The 25,106-nt window shown below is 33.3% G+C and overlaps 1 protein-coding gene and 1 pseudogene across 2 annotated transcripts; both read left to right on the forward strand.

Moving 5' to 3' along the window:
• The first annotated feature begins 734 nt into the window (after positions 1-734).
• LOC113073347 (squalene synthase-like) lies at positions 735-10,274 on the forward strand. Of its 2 annotated transcripts, XM_026246272.1 has the most exons (8): positions 735-949; positions 3,357-3,454; positions 4,302-4,485; positions 7,027-7,155; positions 7,346-7,537; positions 7,671-7,847; positions 9,382-9,534; positions 9,603-10,274. In XM_026246272.1, exons 1-8 carry the CDS (start codon positions 851-853, stop codon positions 9,825-9,827), a joined length of 1,257 nt encoding a protein of 418 aa, XP_026102057.1. In that variant the 5' UTR covers positions 735-850; the 3' UTR covers positions 9,828-10,274. The 2 variants fall into 2 exon arrangements, with proteins under 2 accessions (XP_026102057.1, XP_026102056.1); XM_026246271.1 differs by lacking the exon at positions 735-949 and having other exon boundaries at positions 2,890-3,454.
• A 1,865-nt stretch (positions 10,275-12,139) lies between these two features.
• LOC113073348 (nuclear receptor coactivator 7-like) lies at positions 12,140-25,013 on the forward strand (annotated as a pseudogene).
• Positions 25,014-25,106: the final 93 nt, after the last annotated feature.

Raw genomic sequence — 25,106 nt, forward strand, 5'->3', positions numbered from 1 at the left:
ATGTCACCCTGGACCACAAAACCAGTCATACTGGTCTTTTTCTTTTTAAATAGCCCTATAAATAAGCTTTCAATTGATGTGTTAGGACGACAATATTTGTCTGAGATGCAACTATTTGAAAATCTGAGGTAGTAAAAAAAAAAGAATCTGAATATTGAAAAGAATCGTCTTCAAAATTGTTCAAATGAAGTTCTTAGCAATGCATTTTACTAATTAAAAAAAAAAAGTGTTTATTCACGGTAGGAAATTTACTAAATACCTTCATGGAACATGACCTTTCCTTAATTTCCTAGTGATTTTTGGCATAATAAAAAATATATATCATTTTGACACTTACAATGTATTGTTGGCTATTGCTACAAATGCTACTTATGACTGATTTTGTGCTCCAGTGTCAGATATATAATTCACACAAATAATGTTAAATTACAGTGGTTTTATATTATATAAAACCATATTGGTCTTATAAGTAATGAAGTTAATAATCGTTATGCTTCAACTCTAATTCGCAATCTGAGGTGAATCTCATTTCTTTGTACACACCATCCCGGTGTCTCTCAACGTCATCATCAGCCTGGCCAATCAGCGCCTCGCATGAGCTCTGCGTCCATCCTACTGGCTACTGGGCGGGCCATCACACCAGACGCTCTCGCTTCTCATTGGCCGATGCACTCTAAGCCCATGACGCCTCAGCCAATCAGAAGAGTCAGTCGATCGTGTGAGTGAGGGATGGTAGCTGCGCTGTTAGCTGATGCTGTCCTGGATCTCTAGAGAGTTTGAATGGAAATAGCAGCGCGAGAATCTCTGCTCACCTGTTAAGAAAAGCGTCCTCATAAACACACGGGCGAAAATGGACATCCTCAAGTCCCTAGGACACCCGGAAGAAATAATCAACCTCTTTAAATACAAATTAGGAGGCTGTCGTTCCGTAATGCCTAAATTGGATTATGTAAGTAAATGCATTTTAAGCATTCATCTCTAATATTCATTCCCTGTGCATGCATGTCCATGCACAATACATGTTTTGCATTTATCTGTCATTATGCACGTCAGGTTTATTTATTACTGAGCATTAAAATCATTACATTTAAAGAAGATTAAGCAGACATGAAACTTTAATTGCATCAGCTGCAGTGCTGAAGATGTCACATTATTATGCTTTTCCAGCAAGCAGTGCATAAACGTGTCACCATCAGATGGATTTGATTTAATCCTGGTTTGGAGAGCCAGGATTCGTCTTATATAATGAGCTTTGAGGACTGGAGGGTGAGACAGGGTGTTTGACAGCTAATCCACATCCACACTGACATTAGATAGATATATAGATCTCTTATTAATATAAGAGATTTGCATGGTGCATGCAAAGAATACCTACCTGTATATTAGTTTGTATAAATGCAATTTATACTCATTTTAATATATGCCTATGCACTACTAGCCATAGGATTGGACACATGTGAAATTTGTAGTTAAGTATGAGAACATTCCATGTGTCAATGTCAATAAAAATCTACTTTTTAAATTTTTTATTTATTATTATACACAGATATATTTGTAGAAATAGCCAACAATACAACAATTGCATGGGTCATAATTATGATTTTTTTTTTTTTAATCATTAGGATCTTAAGTAAAGAGCATGTTCCATGAATATTTTTTGTACATTTCCTAAAATTACTGTAAATTTTACTATAAAAAAAAAAATCTGTGAAAATTACGGTAAAATACTGGCAGGTGTGGTTGCCAGAACTTTACTGTTAAAAATATGGTAGCAACATTTTAGGTTTTACAGACTTAAATTTACAACAAAATACAGAATTTCATTAAAGGGGGGGGGGGGGTGAAATGCTCGTTTTCACTCAATCTCCTGTTAATCTTGAGTACCTATAGAGTAGTACTGCATCCTTCATAACTCCAAAAAAGTCTTTAGTTTTATTATATTCATAAGAGAAAGATAGTCTGTACCGATTTTTCCCGGAAAAACACGAGCGGCTGGAGGCGTGACGTGTGGGCGGAGCTAAAGAATCACGAGCGCCAGTAGGATTTTGCGTTGAGAGCGTTTGGAAGCTGTGACATTACCTTGAGGGAAAAAAACATCCAAAACAAACCACGGCTAACAGTCAGATTCAGCCGTTTATTTATGATCCAGAATCAGATCCCGAGGCTGAAACTGAACGAGAGCAGCAGCAGCAACGACGTCTCTGAAACTGAATATATTTGCTTAGCGGTTTTGGAAAATGACTAAGTTCCACTTTATGTCGTCTTTTTTTTTTTTTTTAAGCTGTACATGTGGACACTAAGAAGAAACATAATTATTTCAATAAAAAAACATAAAATATGAAGTGTCATGCAGGGAATTCTGGGAGATCCAATTTACTGTTTTTCACTGTAAATTCAACAATGATTTTTTCTTTTTCACTTCCAAAAAATGTAATTTTAACGTAATTTTACTGTACAATTACATTTCATGTAATTACAGTTATTCACCATATAGTATGGAAACTTACTGATAACCAATTAACAGGTTTTTACTGTAGCATTTTTACAGTCTTTTACTGTTAAGATCACAATAATTTTTTACAGTGTACCGTAAATTTATCAAAACTTAATTTTTATTAGTAATACGCATTGCTAAGAACTTCATTTGAACAACTTTAAAAGCGAATCATTTAGATTTCTTTTTTTTTTTTTTTACCCAAATATTGTTCTCAGTTAAAAGTCTCAGTTTAAAAAAAATATATTTTGGTCCAGATGAGTTTTAATAATTTTTTATAATTATTATTCTAATTATTATTTTATTTTCAAGTTTCGGTCCCCACATATGTCGCATACACAGTTACGAGGATCACTTTTCTGTTTTTTTTAAAGTGTGGAAGAGTGTTTGAGTAGGTGTGTCCAGAAGTGCGGACTTGGCGAACTGCGCGCTCTGAAAACATGCGCGTGCTTTATTGCTAATAGCGGGGAGGATAATTAATATGCGTAAACCTCAATATGAGGTGAAACGCTCTTATAGTCTGTTTACATATCAGATTACATATAGGCGTGCTTTAAAAACGCGTCCTTCTGACGCTCGGTTTCACTTCCTCTCTGGCGAATGGCTTTACTTAGAGTTTAACTGAAGTTGGAAAGTTGTGCACTGCTTGTAAACAGAAGCAGGAGCTGCAGGAGCTCGTTCGCTCATGGCTGTGGTCGGCGGTAAGAGCGCAGCGCCGTTCTCCGTGATCAAGCGCTCGTTGTCGCTGCGCTCGGTGCTCTCCGGCGGGCGGCGCAGTGCGCAGGAAGGGCGGCTGGTGACCCGTGCTTCTCACCCGCTCCGGACTCACCGACACCCCTCCTTTGTGTGCTTCTCCTGCCAGGACTCCATGAGCGAAACCCTGCGGACCTGCTACGCGTATCTGAACCAGACCAGCCGGAGCTTCGCGGCGGTGATCCAGGCCCTGGACGGAGAGCTACGGTAAGATCCGCGGGAGAGGCGTCACCAAACAACCGCTTTAGAAACATATGTGCACGCATTTACTTGTTTGCAATGTTTGTGGTTATATATATAAATGACCTTGAGGAGCATGTGTCTTCTTAAGAAGTTGCTCGAGTGAGGAACTTCTATGCATTTTTGCAGTCTTTTTGCAATATGCTAATCTAGGCCTATTAATCATGCACATAAAACAAACCTGCATGCATTTTCTAAGTAGCCTACACACTGAAATCTATACAATTTATGTTTGTGTATATGTGCAAAACAGCAGATTTCTATTGTTTCTAATTTATAACTTTTATAATAGTAATAAATCTGAGATTTTGCATGCATTTATATATATATATTATAGATTCATGTATGTTTATGTGTGTGTGTGCAGTATATTATATATGATAATAAAAGTGTAAAACAGCAAATTTCTGTAGAAATATGGAAGAAATCTAATTTCTGTAAGATATCTGGAATTTTGGATAGGCCAATATACATTCAGAAGCATACATATATTGCATAATGCAATATATTTTATAAAAGAAGATCGTATATATATATATATATATATACATATATGCTTTATATAAATTATATTACAATTTATACTTGTGAACAATAGAAATCTGCTATTTAGCATTTATCTTTCTAAAAGTTGTGCACACTTCATATTTGTAAGATAATATTAAAGTAAAACATGTTAGGCGTTCGTTGTGTCATGTGTGATATGTTTCTGGACCTGCTGTGTGGTATTTATATCAGCTGCTCAGTATAGATGCTGTTTGTGGTGTTTAGAAATGTACTGCAGATCTTCATTGGTGTTAAATCTCTCACTCAGGCATGCGGTGTGTATTTTCTACCTGGTTCTGCGAGCTCTGGACACAGTGGAGGATGACATGAGCATCCCGCTGGAGAAGAAGGTCCCATTGCTGCAGGACTTCCACACGTTCCTCTATCAGCCGGAGTGGAGCTTCAGCGAGAGCAGAGAGAAAGACCGGCAGGTGCTGGAGGATTTCCCCACGGTAATCCATCACAACAGATCACAACACATAACATAACATCACATCAAACACGTCACATTACATCACAAAACAACACATCACATCAAACAAAATACAACATCACATCTCAACAACAAATCACAATGCAACACAATACAACACAAACATCACATCACAACACATCACATTAAATCACAACACATCACCACACAACAAATCACAATACAACACATCACAACACCACATCACATCACATCAAACACATAACAGTACAAGACAACACAAAACATCACATTACATCTTGACAACACATCACATCACAATGCAACCCAAAACAACACAATGCAACATCACATCACATCAAACACATAACAACAGCACATTACAACACAAAACATCACATCACATTACATAACAATACATCACAACACATCAGAACACATTGCATTAAATCACAACACATCACCACACAACAAATCACAAAACAACACATCACAACACAACACATGACATCAAACACATCACATCCGATCACAACACAACAACACATCAAACACGTCACAATACAACACATCAGAACACATTGCATCACATCACCACATCACATCAAACACATAGCAGTACATCACAACACAAAACATCACATCACATCTTGACAACACATCACATCACAATGCAACCCAAAACAACACAACACAACACCACATCACATCACATCAAACACATCTCAACATCACATCACAATGCAACACATGACATCAAATCACAACATATCACCACACAACAAATCACACAACAACACATTACAACACAAAACATCACATCAAACACATCACATCACAATGCAACACAATACAACACAAAACATCACATCAGAACACATCACATTAAATCACAACCCATCACCACACAACAAATCACATCACATCAAACAAAACACAACATCACATCACATCAAACACATCTCAGCAACACATCACATCACAATGCAACACAATACAACACACAACATCACATCAGAACACATCACAACACAACACATCAAACACGTCACAATAAAACACATCAGAACACATTGCATCACATCATCACACAACAAATCACAATATAACACATCACAACACAACACCACATCACATCACATCAAACACAAAACATCACATCACATCTCAACACATCACATCTCAACACATCACATCACAATGCAACACAATACAACACACAACATCACATCAGAACACATCACAACACAACACATCAAACACGTCACAATAAAACACATCAGAACACATTGCATCACATCATCACACAACAAATCACAATATAACACATCACAACACAACACCACATCACATCACATCAAACACAAAACATCACATCACATCTCAACACATCACATCTCAACACATCACATCACAATGCAACACAGTACAACACAACACCACATCACATCAAACACATCTCAACAGCACATCACATCACAATGCAACACATGACATCAAATCACAACATATCACCACACAACAAATCACACAACAACACATCAAAACACAAAACATCACATCAAACACATCACATTAAATCACAACACATCACCACACAACAAATCACAATACAACACATCACATCACATCAAACAAAACACAACACCACATCACATCACATCAAACACATCACAGCACATCTCAACACATCACATCTCAACACATCACATCACAATGCAACACAATACAATACAATACAACACAACACCACATCACATCAAACACAAAACATCACATCACATCTCAACACATCACATCTCAACACATCACATCACAATGCAACACAATACAACACAACACCACATCACATCAAACACATCTCAACAACAAATCACATCACATTAAATAACAATACATCACAACACAACACATCACAGTAAAGTAATGTGATGTGTTGTTATTTAATGTGATGTGATGTGTTCTGTTGTCATATTAAAACATCACGACACAACACAATGTAAGGATGTGTATTTTGCATAAAAGAAGCATATTTTTAGGATTTTTTTGCAACTGTACTATGTTTATATTGAACACAAAATTTATCTCCAAATTAAAATTTAAAATTTCCATTTCATTAATACGATTGTTTTAATAATAAATATATAGTTTTTGTACACCAGAATTATAAACTGTTCATTATTTATTATAAATTCTTGAATATAACGGTCATTGTTCTCAGATGTGATTCTTAATGTAATAAATTTTTTTAGATATGCATGATAAATATCGGCACAATATTAATGCGCATCTTGTCAGTAAAGCCAGTTCTGTAATCAGTAATTTTTTACTTTTTTTTTTTAATCAGACATATTTATGTATTTATTTATTTTCAATTTGAGATGAAAAAGACAAACCTCTGATATAAACCCCGGTTTCATATGACGTTTTCTTGTAACTTGTAACTTGAACTTAACGTCGTTGTTTGCAGCTTTTGTAAAATGCAGCATTTACACGTCATGCTTTTAATATCTTTTTATACACTTTTTCTAAAACACGCTTTCGTTCCCCTTTCCTCCAGATTTCGGTGGAGTTCAGGAACTTGGGCCAGGAGTATCGCGAGGTGATTTCAGACATCTGTTACCGGATGGGTGTGGGGATGTCCGAATTCCTGGAGAAGAAGGTTTCATCCATGCAGGAGTGGGACAAGGTTAACTTTACAGATGTATTATTGACGTGTTAGTTTGATGTTTATCCATCTGCGTGTAGATTTACAGACGTATAATTCACCAAAGCGATGCAGAAGTGCTCTTATTCTATTTTAAAGCATGTCTGGCATTCTGCATGAGACACACTGCTGTAAACATCTGTCCGGATGTGTATAAATGTGTCTCCCTCAGTACTGTCATTACGTGGCGGGTCTGGTGGGGATCGGACTGTCCCGTCTGTTTTCGGCGTCCCAGCTGGAGGACGCTGAGGTGGGCTGGGACACAGAGCTGGCAAACTCCATGGGTCTGTTCCTCCAGAAGACCAACATCATCAGAGACTATCTGGAGGACCAACAGGAGGGAAGAGCCTTCTGGCCACAGGAGGTACAAACCTTTAACCCTGCTCTTCATCCAGCAGCCGATGCTGACAAACATCACCGCAAATCTGTTTTTTACCGTAGCATTTTTGCTGGTGGGATTGTGGTCCGTGCATGTGATGTCTGTTTGTGTGCCGCAGGCCTGGAGTCAGTTTGCGTCCCGTCTGGAGGATTTTGCTCGTCCTCAGCACCTGAGCTCTGCTCTGTCCTGTCTCAACCTGCTGGTGACCGATGCTCTCCATCACGTCCCAGACGTCATCGAATATCTGTCCCGCCTCCGCAACCAGAGCGTCTTCAACTTCTGTGCCATTCCTCAGGTCTGATCCATTTCTCAAACTGAAGCTTCATCTGTTTCTGTGCGGTTTAATGGCGCTTACAAACACCAGACTGTGTTCAAGTCTCACACAGAGAATAGTGAGCGCATGCGGATTATAGAAAAAATAAAGGGAATATAGAAATTGCGCACAGATGAATGCATGGATACTTTCTTTTTTTTGCTGCTGTATGTTGTTTTTCTATTAAAACATGCACTAAAACTTGAGTTACTAACAATATTTACATTCCTTTAAATGAAAAACTATTAGAGATTAAATAAGATAAATAAATAAATAAAAAGTATTAGTAAGCTGCGAAGGCGAAATTAAACATTTTCATTTTGTACTAAAATTATTAGTGCAGTCAAACGATTAATCGCGATTAATAGCATCCAAAATAAACGTTTTTGTTTACATAATATATGTGCGTTTACTGTGTATATATAAATACACTGACATGCATGTATATATTTAAGAAAAATATGTTATGTTTATACATTTAAAATATGTAGATATAATATCAATTATGTTAATGTAAATATGTACATGGAAATATTTCAATATATATACTGTGTGTATATATATATATATATATATATATATATATATATATATATATATATATATATATATATATATATATATATAATAATTAATATATACAGTACACACACATATATAGATAAAAACTTATTTTGGTGCGATAATAATGATTAATTGTTTGACAGCACTAAAAAAAGATATGAAATAAAATGTATAAAAAAATTAATTAATAATAAAATTACTAAAACTTGAAATGAAATTAAAATTAAAAAAGAAATTTTTTTTTTTAACATATTATTTCACTTAAAAAGGAAGTTGAAGTGCTAAATTTACTCAAACTAAAACCATTAAAAACACAAAAACTAATAAAATGACCAAAACGCCCAACAACATTACTAAAACTTTAATAAAATTACAACAAAAAATACAAAAATAAAATGAATTCAAATTAGAATATAAAAATGTCAACTTATTTTACTTTATTTATGAAGCCAGGATTTTAGATTGTTTTTTTTTTTAAGGTGAAGTGACGACTAAAACTGAAATAAAAGTTAATACAAATTTCTTTTTTAAACAAAAAAATATTGAATGACTAAAACAACAAAATAACTAAAACTTAAACTCAATTTAAAAGAAAAAAAAAAAAAAAAAAAAAAAAATTCCCAATATGAATAAAAAGTATGATAGTAAAACAACAAAGATGGATGCGTTTGAATGTTGTACATTGTGTCGTTGCAAGTAAATAAGATGAAATGTGGCATATGAACACAGTAATTATTATTTTATGGTTGTAGATGGTCATTTAGTGCGGTCAAACGATTAATCGTGATTTTAATTTTTTTATTTGAAACACATGTGAAAGATCTGCAAACGGTTATATTATTCAACCATAAAAACAAGTCCAAAAAGTGTACAAAACTCATGCATATAAAACATGTGGCTTTGGACTGTGATTGTGATCTCAGTAGCATGGTGCTGTTCCTCCTCCGACCAGGTGATGGCGATAGCGACTCTGTCGGCGTGCTACAACAATCCTCAGGTGTTTCAGGGGGTGGTGAAGATCCGGAAGGGTCAGGCCGTGACGCTCATGATGCAGGCCACAAGCATGGGTGCCGTCCAGAGCATCATCGCACAATACAGTCAAGAGGTGCGTCCAGAAACACGCTCCCTAGCTCAAACCCGTGTGCTCCGCTAATCCCGATCCTCTCCTCACAGATCCTGCAGAAAGTGTCCGCCTCGGATCCGTCCCGAGAGAAGACTCTGCGCATCCTGAGCCTCATCCGAGAGAAGAGTCTGTCTCCGGCCGCGCTCTCGTCCCGAGCGCACCACATCTCTCCCGTCTACATCTCGGCCGCTATGCTGTTAGCGGCGCTCAGCTGGCAGTACATGAACGCCGCGGCCGGACAGCCACCAGGGGGCGCTGACATGCACGGACACTGAGACACACGCGGAGCAGCGCTGAACTCACTGCCAAACCACAGAACCAGTCGGGGATCTTTAGGGATCTTTCTGTGACACTCAATGATGTTCAGGTCATTTTCACCCCAAAATCAAATGAGAAAACAATAAGAAATAGTACAAAATCTGCTCTAAAATGAGCATTTATATACATTTTTAATACATTTTATTAGGTTTTATATGTGTAATACATGGAAAAGCGTGTGTGTCTGTATATATGTGTGTGTGTGTGTGTGTGTTCAAAATCAAATAAAAAAAAAATATATATGTAATACATAAATAAAAAATGTGTGTGTTTGTATATATATATAGAGAGAGAGGGAGAGAGAGATAAAAAGAAAAAATATAGCTTTCTGTGTATTATATACAAACTAATTTAATATATAAAATTATACAAGTAGTTTTATATATTTAATGAAAATTATAAAATATAAAAAAATTACATCCCTTTAATTTTTATGTTTATATATGTTTTAAATATAGAAAAATACATTTATATAAAGTAATATATATACACACACACATACTTTTCTATATATTTCATGTATAATATATATATATATATATATTTTTTTGTTTTAGTGGTGATAAATGATCTGATGATTTGTTTTGTTTGTTCTGTGTTCAGTTGTGTGTCTTTGATGGATGTTTGTGTATTTGAGACGCTCAAATGTTAATTATTCTAAAGTTATGTTTATGACGCTCATCTTTTCTGTTCTGTTTCATCAAATCATCTTAAACATCTAAAACCAGAAGTTTTCATTCCAGTATAAAATAATGTCAGTCTTATGATTTGGACAGAGATTTATTTGGTTCTTTTAAAGGTTCTCAGTTATACACAAACTCTCATGCAGTTGCGGTTTACTGATCACGGTAGAACATGTCTAGATCATATTTCTCATCAAGTTTTAAGACCATTGTTATTTTTTGCATTGGAATTAATTATATTAATATTTATTATAATAATATATTATATTATAATACTTCACAATGCAAAAAAAACAGTAATGGAATTATTTATATATTTTATTTTATTTACAAAAATCTGATATCAGCACTAAGAAATTAAAATGATGCATTGTAATGTTTTTATTGCATTTCATTCATTACAGTTTCTCAGTGCTGCTATTAGATTTTTGGGAGTAAAATAAAATAATTAAAAATAAGATCTAAATAAAATGTAAAGGAAAAAAATGTCGCTTTTGAACAAACTTTAAATCGTTTGAAAAAATATATTTTTTTTTATTATGGGGTGTAAAATGAGCCAAGGTGTTCTTGACAGCTTTCATCAGGTTCAATGGTGTGGTTTGGATGTTTTGCACTACAGCAAATGATTAAAGTGCCCTTAATATACAGCTTTTATGTGGAAAAGCTAGCTATAGAACTGTACATATCAAAAGATTGGTTTAATTAGCATTGCTAATAATGTAATGTGGGAGTTTGAATTGTAAATGCATTTAGAGATAATAAATATATTAAAAATGTATTTCATTTGATTCATTGAATTGTATTTGAGGAACTTTTCCGCCTTTCAACAAGAATATAGTGAAACTTTTTTTAATGTTTATTGGTTGTAGACTTAAAATAATAAATATTAAGTAAAATATATAATATAATATAAATATGAATATAAATATAATATTAAATATGTAAACAGTAAATAAGCTGCATAACAATAAAACATTTTTTAATTAAATAGTTGGCAAACTTCTGAGATATCGGAACTTTTTAAAAGTTTCTAGGTTGCATAGAACAAAATAAAAAGTTGTAGAATTAATTCGGTTTTTGAACATTTCTAGGTTGCAGACCAAAAACAAAAACACCTGAAAGCACAGCCACAGCTGCTTATGACATGAGCAAAACATCACTTACATAACAGCTATAGTTTCTCTAGTGTATTGTTATATTTATACTTCAAAACAAGTTTTCAGGGTTATGAATTCTGATCTAAAATCCAACTGCCTAAAGAATAGGTCTTTAGTGTTACATGATCTTCAGAAATCATTCTAATATGCTGATTTCCTGCCAAAGAAACTTTTTAAAATATTATTATTATATACAAAAATACAGTCTTTTGACATTTTTTTTTTTTTTTATAATTTGTTTATAATTGCTTATTGTGCTTAAAATTAAATAGAAAATGTACAATAAAACAATCCACAAAACTATTTTAAATATGCATATGATGTATAAAAGTTACTATAAAACAATAAAAACACGAAATAAATACGTCATAGATGTGGAGTTAAAGCGGGGGAGGGGCGTTTCCGCTTTTCCTGTCAATCACACGGGAAAATGGGCGTGGCACGGGAGGACTTCGACCTATGAGAAATTCGACATTTAAATTTATATGCGAATAATACATAATTAATTCTATTTTCAAACCCAAACACGCACGTCTATCGTTTTGTCCGATTGAGTTTCGATAAAACGGGTCAAAGTCTTAAAAACAGCCGTCGGTTTTACCGAGATATCCAGAAACAAACGGAATACGCGTTGAATCTCGATGTAGAGGGACTTTAATAGCTTTAGCTTTAGCCTGTTAGCTTGGAGTGCATGTTTGTGTTTATATTATCAACAATAACACACTCTCATCCACATCGACCAAATGAATAAGCCGATTATTGACAGGATCGACGACTGTTGAAAGGGAAGAAGAAGTGAAGGAAGCTGCTGGATCCTCGGGATGTAACGTTAACGTCAGTGTTTGTTTAACGTTAGGTGGGTTTTTGTTTCTCTTCACGTGTGCATGTAAGTTAATTCCTTCTGAACCCGATGCTTGTGTTTTTATATCTGTGTTGTATTAGTTTTATTTTAACCCGACATGCGTTGGGAATGCCTTTGTGCTTTGATTTAGAAACACGCAGTATATATATATATATATATATATATATATATACAACACAAATATAGATTATCTGGCCTGTATATCGATAAATACAGTTATGCATTATGTCATATTTTGTCTTTATTGCCAACATTTTTAAAACCTTGCATGCAATGTTGTGCATATGACAGATATGCTATAACGTGATGACGTCGTTTTATATGCATGCATGCATGCGCGTGAAAATGCATGTTTAACGTGCTAAACGTGGCTTCTGTTTATTGACCTGAAATGTGATTTGTAATTTATCCATTCAGTTTGCCCATCATAATGTAACCAAAGAGTCTATCAAAGCAGCCTGATTTGAGATCTCGGTTAGTAATCAAATATTAGCTGCTGATCTGAAATCAAACGCTGGCTTTGTTGATTTTGAACAGTGATGAGTGTTTAAACAAAGATATGTCATCTAGTGGCTTCAGCCCAAAAACAAACAAGCTCAGCCTGGCTAGATCCAGTCTGAATCAACAGTGTCTCGTCCTTGATGCTGATGAAATTGGGGTTATTGCACCAGTCCTCTGTGTGACCCATTGACCTGCGGCTAAATATAAGGGCGCACACATTTAGGGGCAGATATTTACCTCGCTTTTTGTGTCTTTGTGAAGACAGGAACACTCAGGGAACATTGCACGAGGGAAAGAAAGGCCGTGATGGAGAAGACTGAGAAAAGGCCTGGATACTTCGCCAGGTGAGATGATGGTGGATCGGAGTAACCCCGGAAGCACTTGATGGGAAGTGAGAGCCAAATGCAGACGGTGTCGGTCGATCGGAAAGAGGAATTAATCATGTTGTTTCAGGAATAAGAGTTTAACTAGCACAGATTCTGCTGAAATAGCTCTTTTTTGTCACATAAGAAACACAATCATGCTTCGCAGTTCATAACTATGACATAAAAAACTTTATACCAAATACCATGTTTGACTTAAGAATATATAAATATAAATTTGACATAAGAAGTCATAATTATCACATAGAAAGTGATAAATATAAGATAAGCCATATTTATGACCTAAAAAAGGGAAGTTGTGATAGAAAAGTCAGCATTATGAGATACTAAGTCATAATTATGACATAAAATTATGATGTGGAAAAACTAAATTTGGATATAAAAAGTCATAATTATGAGATAGTGTGTCATTGTGACAAATGGTCAAAATGGTAAGATATTTTAGGATGAAGGTATTTTAACTAACACCGATTTAGCTGTAGATCATGTTGCTAGTGTGAAAATTATATAATTTGAAAGAGTATGACGTAAAAAGACGTAATTATGAGATACTATGTCATAATTATGACGTAAATTGACAAAGTCGTCATCATGATATAAAAAGTCCAAATTCGGAGAAAAAATGTCAAAACTTTGAGATACGGCGTCATGATTATGACACAGGTCAGAATTGTAACAAAAAAGGCAACATTTTGATACAAAAAGTCGTAATATCAGCAAAGTTGGAAAAAAGTAACAAATTTGAGATTCTAACAATAAAAAGTTACGCTTATGAGATACTTTGTCTTAATTATTTCTTAAGCCAAAATCATGACAAAAATGTTAGTTTTGAGATTTTTATTAATGATTATGACAAACATGAAACATTTTTATGTGAAACGTCGTGATTATGCGTACAAAGTCGAAACTGAGAAAAGTCCAAATTAAGAGAGAGTAATAATTATGACATAAGTCAAGATTATGAGATGCTGAGTCATAGTTCTGAAGTCATTCAGAATTTAGCAAAAAAATCTAAATTTTGATACATTGTCATAATTAGGATGTAAAAATGTCATAAATTTAATATGAGATACTATTTCATAATTACAAAAGTTTTAAATTATGATATAAAGTTATTATGGCATACAAAGTAGGAATTAAGAGGGAAAAGTCAGGTTTGAGATACTAATTCATAATTATTAAAAAATTAAAAATTATGAAATTGAAAGTCATGATAATGACATAAAACATTTTAATTAAGAGAAAAAAATCCAGAGTTGAAGTGCTAAATGTCTCTTGTTATGCCATTACTGTTACTTTCTTAATTATTACAGAAGTCTAAATTATGACATAAAAAGCCATAAAGCCATACATGTAGCATAAAAAGTTAAATTTTGATATAAATTGTGACATTTTTAATGTCATAAATATGACTTTCGTCTAGTAATTTTGACATTTGTATTTTATACATATTTATATCATTATTGTCAAAAATTTATTTATTGTATTATTATTAATTTATTTGTATGACTTTTTCTATCATAATAATGATTTTATATATATATATAATAAAAATTACAAAAGCGCATAACAAAATTACTAAAACAAACTAAGCTTAAAAAATACAGAATTAAAAGCTAATTCCAAATATTAATAAATACAGTAAGTATATAAATATATATTTTAAACATCACTTTTAAATGTTTTGAGATTATAATATAAAGAAAAGAACTGTTTTTAAAACACAAAGGCACTTAAGAAAATAACTAAAATTAGATGTAAGCAGCATTAAGATTACAGAATATAAATAAATATTAAAATTGTATATAAATAATACATGTACATGAGACATGATGTACAATAAATTTAAAATAAACTTTAAAAAATATATAAAATTTAAAAGCTCATTCCATATATGAATAAAACTAACTATACTATTATAATACAGCACTTTTTAGTATTAAAATCCTTAAGAATTCTTCAGATTTTAAGATGATGTCTTTCTCTGGATCACATGCTGTTATGAACTGTTTCCTGTCAGGATGTGAGCTTGGCAGAGGAGTGTGTGTGTGTGTGTGTGTGTGTGTGTGTGTGTGTGTGTGTGTGTGTGTGACTGCAGCAGTATTTCCTGCGGCTTCAGCTTCGAGTGTGTGTCTCCAGTCTGATCGATCGGCTTCCCCTCGCCATCAAACACCATTAGACAATCCTCTTCTCCAGTTTTCCTCTCGCTCTTTCTCTGTCCATCTGTTAACTGTACCTTAAAAACATGACATGCCATATTTCTCCTGAAAAATCATTAAAAAAGATCTGTATTTCATAATATAATGAATTCAGTAAAGAGAGTCTGCGGTTAAATGCGTGCCCTGTTCGGCCATCTTGGCTCTGGCCACTGCAGTTTCTCTGTATCTGGCACAGATTCACTCCGCAGAGGACAAGCGTCAAGAATCCGTGGAAGGATTTGGATTTTTTTTTTATTGGATTTGAGATTTTTTTTATTTGATTTGATATTGTTTTGACCTAGTTGGTGCTGATAATGTTGTATGTTTGTTTTCTGGATCGCAGGCTGAAGAAGAAGCGGCAACCGAAGGAGAGCCAATCAGAGAAGGCAGATGCTGAGCAAAGCCAATCAGATTTGGAATCCAAGACGCCAGTCATAGGTGAGGCTTGCTCCTATTGGTCGATCTCAGGAGAGAAATGCGGAAAGCAGACAACCTGACGGATCAAGTAAACATTCAGACAATATATACGAAGTAGGGCTAAAATTATTTTTGGCCGGAAGCTCTTTAATTTCTAAATTCAAGTGTAGTTTTGAAAACCCAAATCACGACAGGACTTCATTATTAAATCACAAAGGCAAGAGGTTGAATTAAATTGCATTTGGGAACACAACATACGATAATCTTTATAATAATTAGAAGCTCAACAGAAGAGAAGCTAATGTTACGGATATCCATCATAATAAAAGCTACATAGATTAACATTTTAACTAGAAGAAATTACAAATAAAAAATATTTTTTATTATAATAATAATAATAATAAATATTAGTAAATTAGTAATTAGTGAATTTCTAATGTGTACTAACTAGGATAGGAAAATAATTCGATGCATTGCGAATAAAGAAATTATTCGGCATCAAATCTTAGTTTTTTTTTTTTTTTTTCGAATGCATCGCGATTCTTTCTCGAGTCGATTCTCAGCTTAGTTTCGAACAGCAGATGGCGCTGCACGCTTTAGAAACCTTTTTAATTATCGTTAAATATACAAACTGAGTGACTGATGTAAATCTTTATGGAATACGCTTGTTGCTTCGCAGTGAGTTAACAGTTTGAGTTAATAGAAATTGATCAAAGAAATTGCGATAGTTTTTTTTTTTTGTCCATATCGTATATATATTATATACATATAGTTTGAACTTTGTAGCTCGGAAATAGAAACTGTATCTAAAATGTAATTTTTTTAAATTTATTTTTACTTTTCTTAATTTAGAAAACATACCTTTTATCGCGTGTCGCAGCGTCGCATTACATGTAGTTAGCACACTGTGTTATTGTTTTACTTAAATCCTAAATGGTTATTATTATTATTATTATTATTATTAACGTACTTTATTATATTGATTTATATATTTTTTAATATTAGTTTAAAATATGTAGTTTATTATTTTAATATCTATATTTTTCCTAAATATAACATTTCGTATGTTTCAAAAATAATATTTATTATTATTTTTTTAAGTGGTTTTTGCAGTAGTTTTGTTTTATGTTTTCAGTTTTAATTTTAGGCATTTTGTTATGTGCTTTTGACTTATTTATTTTCCATTTTAATTTAATTTAGTTAGTCGCCAAGGCAACATTTCTTAGATTTAAATTCAACATTTATATAGTTCTATTATTTTATCATTACGTTTGTCAGCAGATGAGCTGTGAGTCTGTTATTTCTCGAGTCGAACAGACAGGAGTGATCAGGAAGAACTCAGATCTTAAACCTGACCACACAAACAAAGGTCAAAGGTCACATGCTGTTTAAGGAAGTTGAGTGTTGAATAACAGTCGTATTGTTCTTTATGTTTGACATACAGAGTCAACAGCTGCTCATTACACAAGCCTTTATTCAGAAGCTGAACATAGTCGTCTGTACAGTTGGTGTTGATGGGAACCAGTGATATTTTACATTATAATATTCATTAATATGCTGAATTCGCTTTTATTTTTCAGTTTTCAGTTTTTTAATGCTAATGTATAATGTTTTTAAGGTTTTAATTTGATTAATGTTGTTGTTCTGTCATTTTTATTTATTTATTGAATGTTTTAGTAAGTTTATGTGCTGTATTTTTGTTTTCAGTTTTTATTTACATTTTTAGTATTAGAATTTTGTTATGTGCTTTTGTCTTTTTTATTTGTTTTAAGTTCAGTTTTAATTTTATTTTTTATAAAAGATACTTATTTTTGTTATTTAATATATTTATAAAAAGTTTTTTTTTATTTACCTCTTAAAGTAACAGATTTTTTCAAATGTAAAATATTCTTATTTGAATGTTGTACTTAATGTTTATTTTATTTAAAAAAAGATTTTCTTTTCTCTAAAAGTAACAGATTTTTTAATGTAATGTTTTTTATTTCTTGTTATATTTAATATTTATTTTACTTAAAATTGTTATTATTTTCTGTGTTATTTATTTACCTCTAAAAGTAACAAATTTTTTTATGTAATTATTTTTTTAATAATTCTTTTAACAATTTTTTTGTCATCTTTTGTGTCCAAAAAATTCTATTCATAAACTTCTATCAAAAATGTTAATTACAATCATAAAGAATAATCTCCAGTCAAATGAAATCAGCATCAACAGTTCACCACTGCACTGAGATGACATTAAGGAATATTTACAGACCGTTCAACGAGGCTCAAAGGTGGCATTAATGCATTTACACTCATAAAACCAATGTTATAAGATTAATGTTTTAAATATAGAAATATTAAATGATTTAATAAACCCCCTGTTTTTGTCACTGACTCATATATTTACTCGATTCATTCAAACGTCTGATTCATTTAGAAACGAAGCAAGAGTCTATGTTTATAAATGCCTTATTGAATCAGTGAATCGGTGATGATATTGATCCGAAAATGTAGGTCTCTGAATATTAACCATTGCATAAAATAAAAAATGAAGGCCTTATATAAATTAAATAACACAATATCAAGTCATAAACTGTCACTCTTAGTTCCATTATGACTAATGAATCTCTCTGCACTACACAACGAATGCATTATTTACATTACATCCAGTGTTTTTCTCAGCGAGCAGTAATTGTACTGTGAGTGTTTCGAATCTCTTCTTTCAGATGACAACAGTACATCCTGCAGCCAGACCAAGAAAGAGAGAAGTAAACCTCCAGGAACCGTGGAGTTCACCGTGAGTTGGTCTCGCTGTATAAACGCTGCTCATCTCCGCTATGAGCTGCTTGTGTGTGATGCATGTTTCTGATCAGGTCGGACCGAAGGACACTCTGAACAGCATCGCTCTGAAGTTCAACATCACTCCCAATAAACTGGTGCAGCTGAACCGTCTCTTCTCTCACAGCGTCGTACCTGGACAGGTGAGGCGCTCTCCTGCGCTTTAATCAGTGATTCAGGAAAACCTGACGCCTAACGTTTCGTTTGCTGCTCAGAAACTGTTCGTCCCTGATGTGGACCAATCAGAGCCGTCCTCTGAGCATCTGACAGCGGCCGAGTCGACAGAGAAGGAGCTGAAGGTTAGATGCTCTCTCAAATACTCGCTCGAATGCTATTTTTGGGATTTCCGTTTTCCATTTTCCTACCTAATTTAGAAAGCTTCCCATTCTTTCCTGCAATGGTGTAAACACCGAAATTTGGTATAATTTTAAAGGAAACCCTTTGAAATTACATAAAACACTGTTGAAATTGATAAAAATGACAATATATGCTGTCTGTGTTATAATAAATAGGGAAAAAAACAAGGCGCTTTTTTATTTTATTTGTATAAACTGAAGTTTGAAATAGTATAGATCTGCAAACTAACAAACTGCTTTAAATTATTAAATATGTAATACATATAAATATGTATTATTAAGTATGTTTGGCTGTTTGCGGCTGACTGAAGTGGTGCTAAGATGGATAAATAATAATTAGCAATTAGGTGGGAAATTTTACATCGCGATTCTGTTGAAGATCATTCGATCTGTGATTATCACACAATAATATAATAAAATGATCTACATCGTCAGATTCCTGAGAATGAGAGCTTTCTTGTGATATATGACTTGATTTGTGAAAAATATTTTAAATACACATTCTTATGAAAAATTATTCGCAATCGTTAGACGAAAAATTCTGGGGGGGGATATATTTCTTAGCTTAATTTGAAATATCTCATTTTCAGTTAATTTAACTCGATGTTCTAAAATGTACACTTTTTTTATTTTAAGTTTTAATTTTGATTTGAGGTTTAGTTTGTGGCTTTTTTCATTTTTATTTATTTGTAAAACAAATCTATTAGAATTTTTGCATTTTTAGTTTTCATTTAAGTTTATTTTTTAGCATGTAATTTTTTTTTCGGCTCCATTTCATGAAACTAAAATAAAATAGATAAAAATTACAATCAAAAAATTACTAAAATGTAAAAATACTGATAAAAACATAAAAAAAGAAAAACATATCGTAGTATCCTCAATGGTACTCAGTAGTGTTGTCACGGTACCAAAATTTCAGTATTAGTACCGATACCAGTGAAAATCCTCGGTTCTCGGTACCAATTTCGGTACCAAGGCAAAACACAAATATATTCTAATTTAAAAAAAAGATAACTTTTTATCACTAAAAATAAAACCAATGCCATTCTTTATACTTATTTACAATTGTGTTTAAAGTTTTTCTACAAGTTGTTATATAATTATGAAAAACAGTAAACAGGTTTCACCCAAATTTAATTTCTTTTAATTTATGAAATTTAAACACATTTTATTTTTTGGTAAATAAAAGGGATTTGCTATTAATATTAAAACATGGAAGAAATATTGTGTAATTAATTTTTAATTAACAGTAGTAGCAGTATCACATACATTTTACAAAATAATTGTAATATTTCTAGCACAATGCCTTTATGTAAAAATGAATTTGAAATGAATGTATATTCGTCATTTATCTGAACTGAAGACTGGTGGTGATGCTTAAGATATTTTTGTTCATTGAGGGTTTCTGTAAAAAAAAAAAATAGTAATAGATCATAATAATTATTATTAAAAGATAATACTACTAATTCTATTACCCTACTAACAATATAGAATGCACTATGGATTGATGAGCTGCTGGTTCATGAATATTAATCACGTTGTCTGCGTTCGGTCAAACTGATTTGCAAAAATCAAAACAGGGACGGTAATATATCAGCGCCAGCCAATGAAATTGCCATTTGCGCATTAGCTCCGCCCACTACCTGAGAAACCGGCATATCTTCTGCTTGTTCGAAAATATGAATAATTCTAAATGAACCCAATTATTTTGACAGGAGAAAACAACAAAGAATATAGTTTACATATAGCGTGTCGATTAAGCATGGTAAGAAAATTTATTTCTTGAAGTCCTCCAGAGATTTTAAGTTAATATCTCAAAAAAGTTCAATAAATTCACACAGTTTTTCTGAAATCAATTGTTTTATTTTGTGATTGTTTTTATTTTAAAACCATTCTTTTTCATCTGACCACAAACCTCCTACAGTTTCCTCCGAACCCAGTTTCATAAAAGCCCTCAAGCTTCTAATAAAGCACAAAAAATCAGTAAAGATAGTAAAAATGACTGGTGGAGCTCTATTAAAGAGCTCAAATCTCCGGTATACTTCATCTGAGTGGTGGATTTGCTCTGCTGTATTGTTGACTAATGCAGTGATGATAAGAGTCATGAATGAGGAATGAGTTTCAGACAGCACTAGTGGATCCCTGATATCTCTCGGTCTGACAGGACAGCGAATCGAGCCGCAGATCTGGACGGTTCGTGCGGAGAGACACGTCTCCTCTCTCTGAAGACGAGAGTCCGGCCACCGTCAAGTTCCTTAAGATGAGCTGCAAGTTCTTCACCGATGGCATGGTGAGCCTTACATTCGCTCACGCCACATTTCACAAACTTACACGACTCAATCTCATTTTTCCTGAAGAAAGACAAACATAAATAGAGATGAAAGCCAAAGTATTAAGCGTCACAGATGTATAACCAGCTTTAAAAAAAAACACTTCCATAATGATTCTTTAGTACTTCTTAAAATCAACTAAGTGTACTTAAGTGTGCTATTTTGGGACTCCTTGAATATAAACTAAAATGTACTTTTAACATACTGTCTTTGTATTTAAATAATGTATTTAATTACCACTTGAACCCATCTTTCTTACACTAGTGATTCAAGTGTACTACAAGAGGTAACCAAATACTTAAGATAGTATGTTAAAAGCTCATTTTAGTTCAAAATAGCACACTTAAGTTTATCTACTAAAGTACTATTTTTCGTGTGTTAACTACAAAATAAGAGCATTTTAGTCGCATATGATGACTTTGGCAATCCTTGTTGCATTATACGCCAGTGGAGACCATTCACAAATCAAGAAAAAGCACATAAGCGCTTAAGTTTATTGTCTAATGTTTGCATGTCTGTTACTTGAGAGGTATTAAAGATGATTTAATACCTTTTTAGATGATGGTTCTTAACAAGTATTTCTTTTAAGGCCTGTATGATTCAGTTACAGAGGAAATAATCCACATTTTCAGCGGTCGAAAACCAAATGTGGGTCACTTGGAAAACAGATGATACTTTTTTTAAAGAGGAAAGTTTGATGAAAAAATTATGTTGAAAACAGAAACGTATCTCGTTTCCCTCTATCAAAACAATTTCCTAGAACATACCCATCTGAGTGCAAAAAATGTTCTTTTTTGGAAAGTTTGCGAACCTGTTACTCAAGAAGTATTAAAGATATCGCAATATCCATTTAGATTTTGGTTCTTGACAAACTTTTCGTTTGCCATCTCTATTTTTAAAGCCCTATATAGGTCATTTCATGAAATACAGGGATTTCAATGCGGCTCCATAAGCAAATTTTGCTGCGCAAATTGTTTTTCAATGGCCGAAAACCAAATCTAGTCACTTTTTTTGCTACAGCTGATATTCCTAGCTCTTTAAATTATTTAAAAATAATAATAATAACAACAACAAAAAATAAAATAAATAAATAAATAAATAAATAATTGTCAGTTCATGTGGTTTTAGTTAAATTGTGGGTGAGATTTACTGAAGTGAACCGCTATTTATAACAGGTCTTTTGCCTTTTCTAGGATACAGTGTTGCTGAAAGTTTCTTTTAAAAGAAGTGCATTACATTATTGCATCACTCCATAAAAAAGTAACTAATTGCATTACGTAGTTACTTTTATGGAAAGCAGTGCATTACGTTACTTTGTTACTTTTTGGTCTGAAGTTACATTTTTGCCAACTGTAAAGGCCCTTTGACACCAAAAGTGAAATTAATAAGCCTCTTGCAACTTCTGGTACTTATTTGAAAATAGTAGCTCCGATATTTTCTTGTGAATTTAAAAGTAATGCATTGCATTACTCGTTACTTGAAAAAAGTAATCTGATTACTTGACTTGCGTTACTTGTAATGCATTACCCCCAACACTGATGGGATCATTATAGCGATTTCCACGAAGCAGAAAAGACACACTTCAGCTTTAACTGAGGTCTCCGTGATCTCTGCAGGGAGTCGTGGGAGGAGTGATGATTATAACACCCAACAACATCATGTTTGACCCGCACAAATCTGACCCGCTGGTGATCGAGAACGGCTGTGAGGAGTACGGTCTCATCTGTCCCATGGAGGAGGTGCTGTCCGTGGCTCTGTATGACGACGTGTCCCGGATGAAGCTCAAGGACGCGCTGCCGTCGTAAGAAACAGACCTCTGTCTTTAAAATCTCTTATATTTTGTTGTTGTCTTAGAAAGCCCTCTCTGTGTTGTTTATGGTTTTAAAAATATTTGTTTAATTGATTATGTGCTTGTGTTCACCACTAGAAACAAGCTGCAGGTTTTGTTTTGGGATGGAAATTAAATTGTTTTAGCACTATTAAGATTTTATTATGTTACAGTAGGACCTTTATTTTGGAATATATGAGCTGTCAGATTATTTTTTTTTTTTTCCATTTGAATATTTAAACGGGTCTAATTTATCATGATTCAGTTTGTATCACAGCTATGTGGTCTCAATATTTGTTCAGTAAATATTTATGTATCCACTGTTTAAATGGATTTTAGTATTTAATATTTTAATACGCTGAATGACCAATAACAATTCAGTTTTTTTTAATTAAATAATTATTTACTTATTTATTTTCATTTAATTTATTTTTAACTTATTTAATTTTTTTATTTTATTACTTCTATTTTTATCTATTTAAATATAACTGAGTGCATTATTTTTTATATCATTTATTTTATTCTAACTTTATTTTATTCTTTATTTTATTATATATATATATTAATTTATTGAAATGTAATTTCATTTTTTTATTGTTCATTTTATTACATATATTAATTTATTTAATTTATTTTAATTTTTCATTTAATTTTCATTTATTTTATTTTTAAAAAAATGCATTTTCTTCTTTTCTTCTTTTTTTCAACCTTTTTTTTTCTACTTTACCTTATGTATTCATTAATTAAATTAATTATTTATTTTTACTTTAACCACACATTTACAGAAAAGGCTTAATGGCAAAATGAGCAATGTTATATGTAAGTTCATATTTTATAAACAGTGTGATAGTAGCATATTTTAAGCATTTATTCATCATGCTGCAAATTTCCCCATACATTTTTGTTTATTCTCACAAACTGAGGGATGAATCAATTTCACCTTTCAATTTTTTTTTCACTCATTTCATTTTGGTTCAGCTTTGACTCCAAAAATCACTTTTATCCCTTAAGTTTTGTCATATTTCTGTTTTTTTTTCAGTTGAGTCTTGAGTTTGTTCATTTTGGATGTTTTGTTTGTTTTTCTCTTTAATTTCACCATCTCCACCCTCATGATGATGATGATGATGATGATGGCCGCTGTTGTCGGCGGTAGTGATGAACCCCAGGATCTCTGTCCGTTATATAGGCCGGCGAGTGGGAGGAGCTTCCCTCCGAACGAGATCTGAAACCCTTTAGTCGTTACGAAGCTCTCGGTGCGCCCCAACCAACCAATCGTGTTAGACGATATCGAAACGGCCGTCTCTGAGATATCAGAGTGCCAGATCGCTGACAAATCGCCATCGGACGAAGGTTTCACCGAACTAGAGCTACTACAGAGCGAGTCTAGCACCACCTGCTCCTGCCTGGAGGGGCGCCACTACAGGAGCAAAGAAAGACCAAAACAGACAAAGCCGAGACGTCTTATCGCGTTGAGGAAGACGAGGATGAAGGCCTTCACAAACCGTTCCACAGATGACACCGCAGAGCTGCTACACTCTAAACCCACGGCACTGATGCATGATGGGAAGGATGCTACCACAGAAGTGAATGAAGAAACCAAAACTAGAGGTGAAACATTAGTGAATGGAGTCTCGGCAATTGAGGCGACCACACGCGACCAAAAAGCAAAGGCGACCCTAGAGGACTCTGGGAAATGTAGTG

This window comes from Carassius auratus, unplaced genomic scaffold, assembly GCF_003368295.1.
Source record: "Carassius auratus strain Wakin unplaced genomic scaffold, ASM336829v1 scaf_tig00012038, whole genome shotgun sequence".
In the NCBI taxonomy this organism is placed as follows: Eukaryota; Metazoa; Chordata; class Actinopteri; order Cypriniformes; family Cyprinidae; genus Carassius; species Carassius auratus.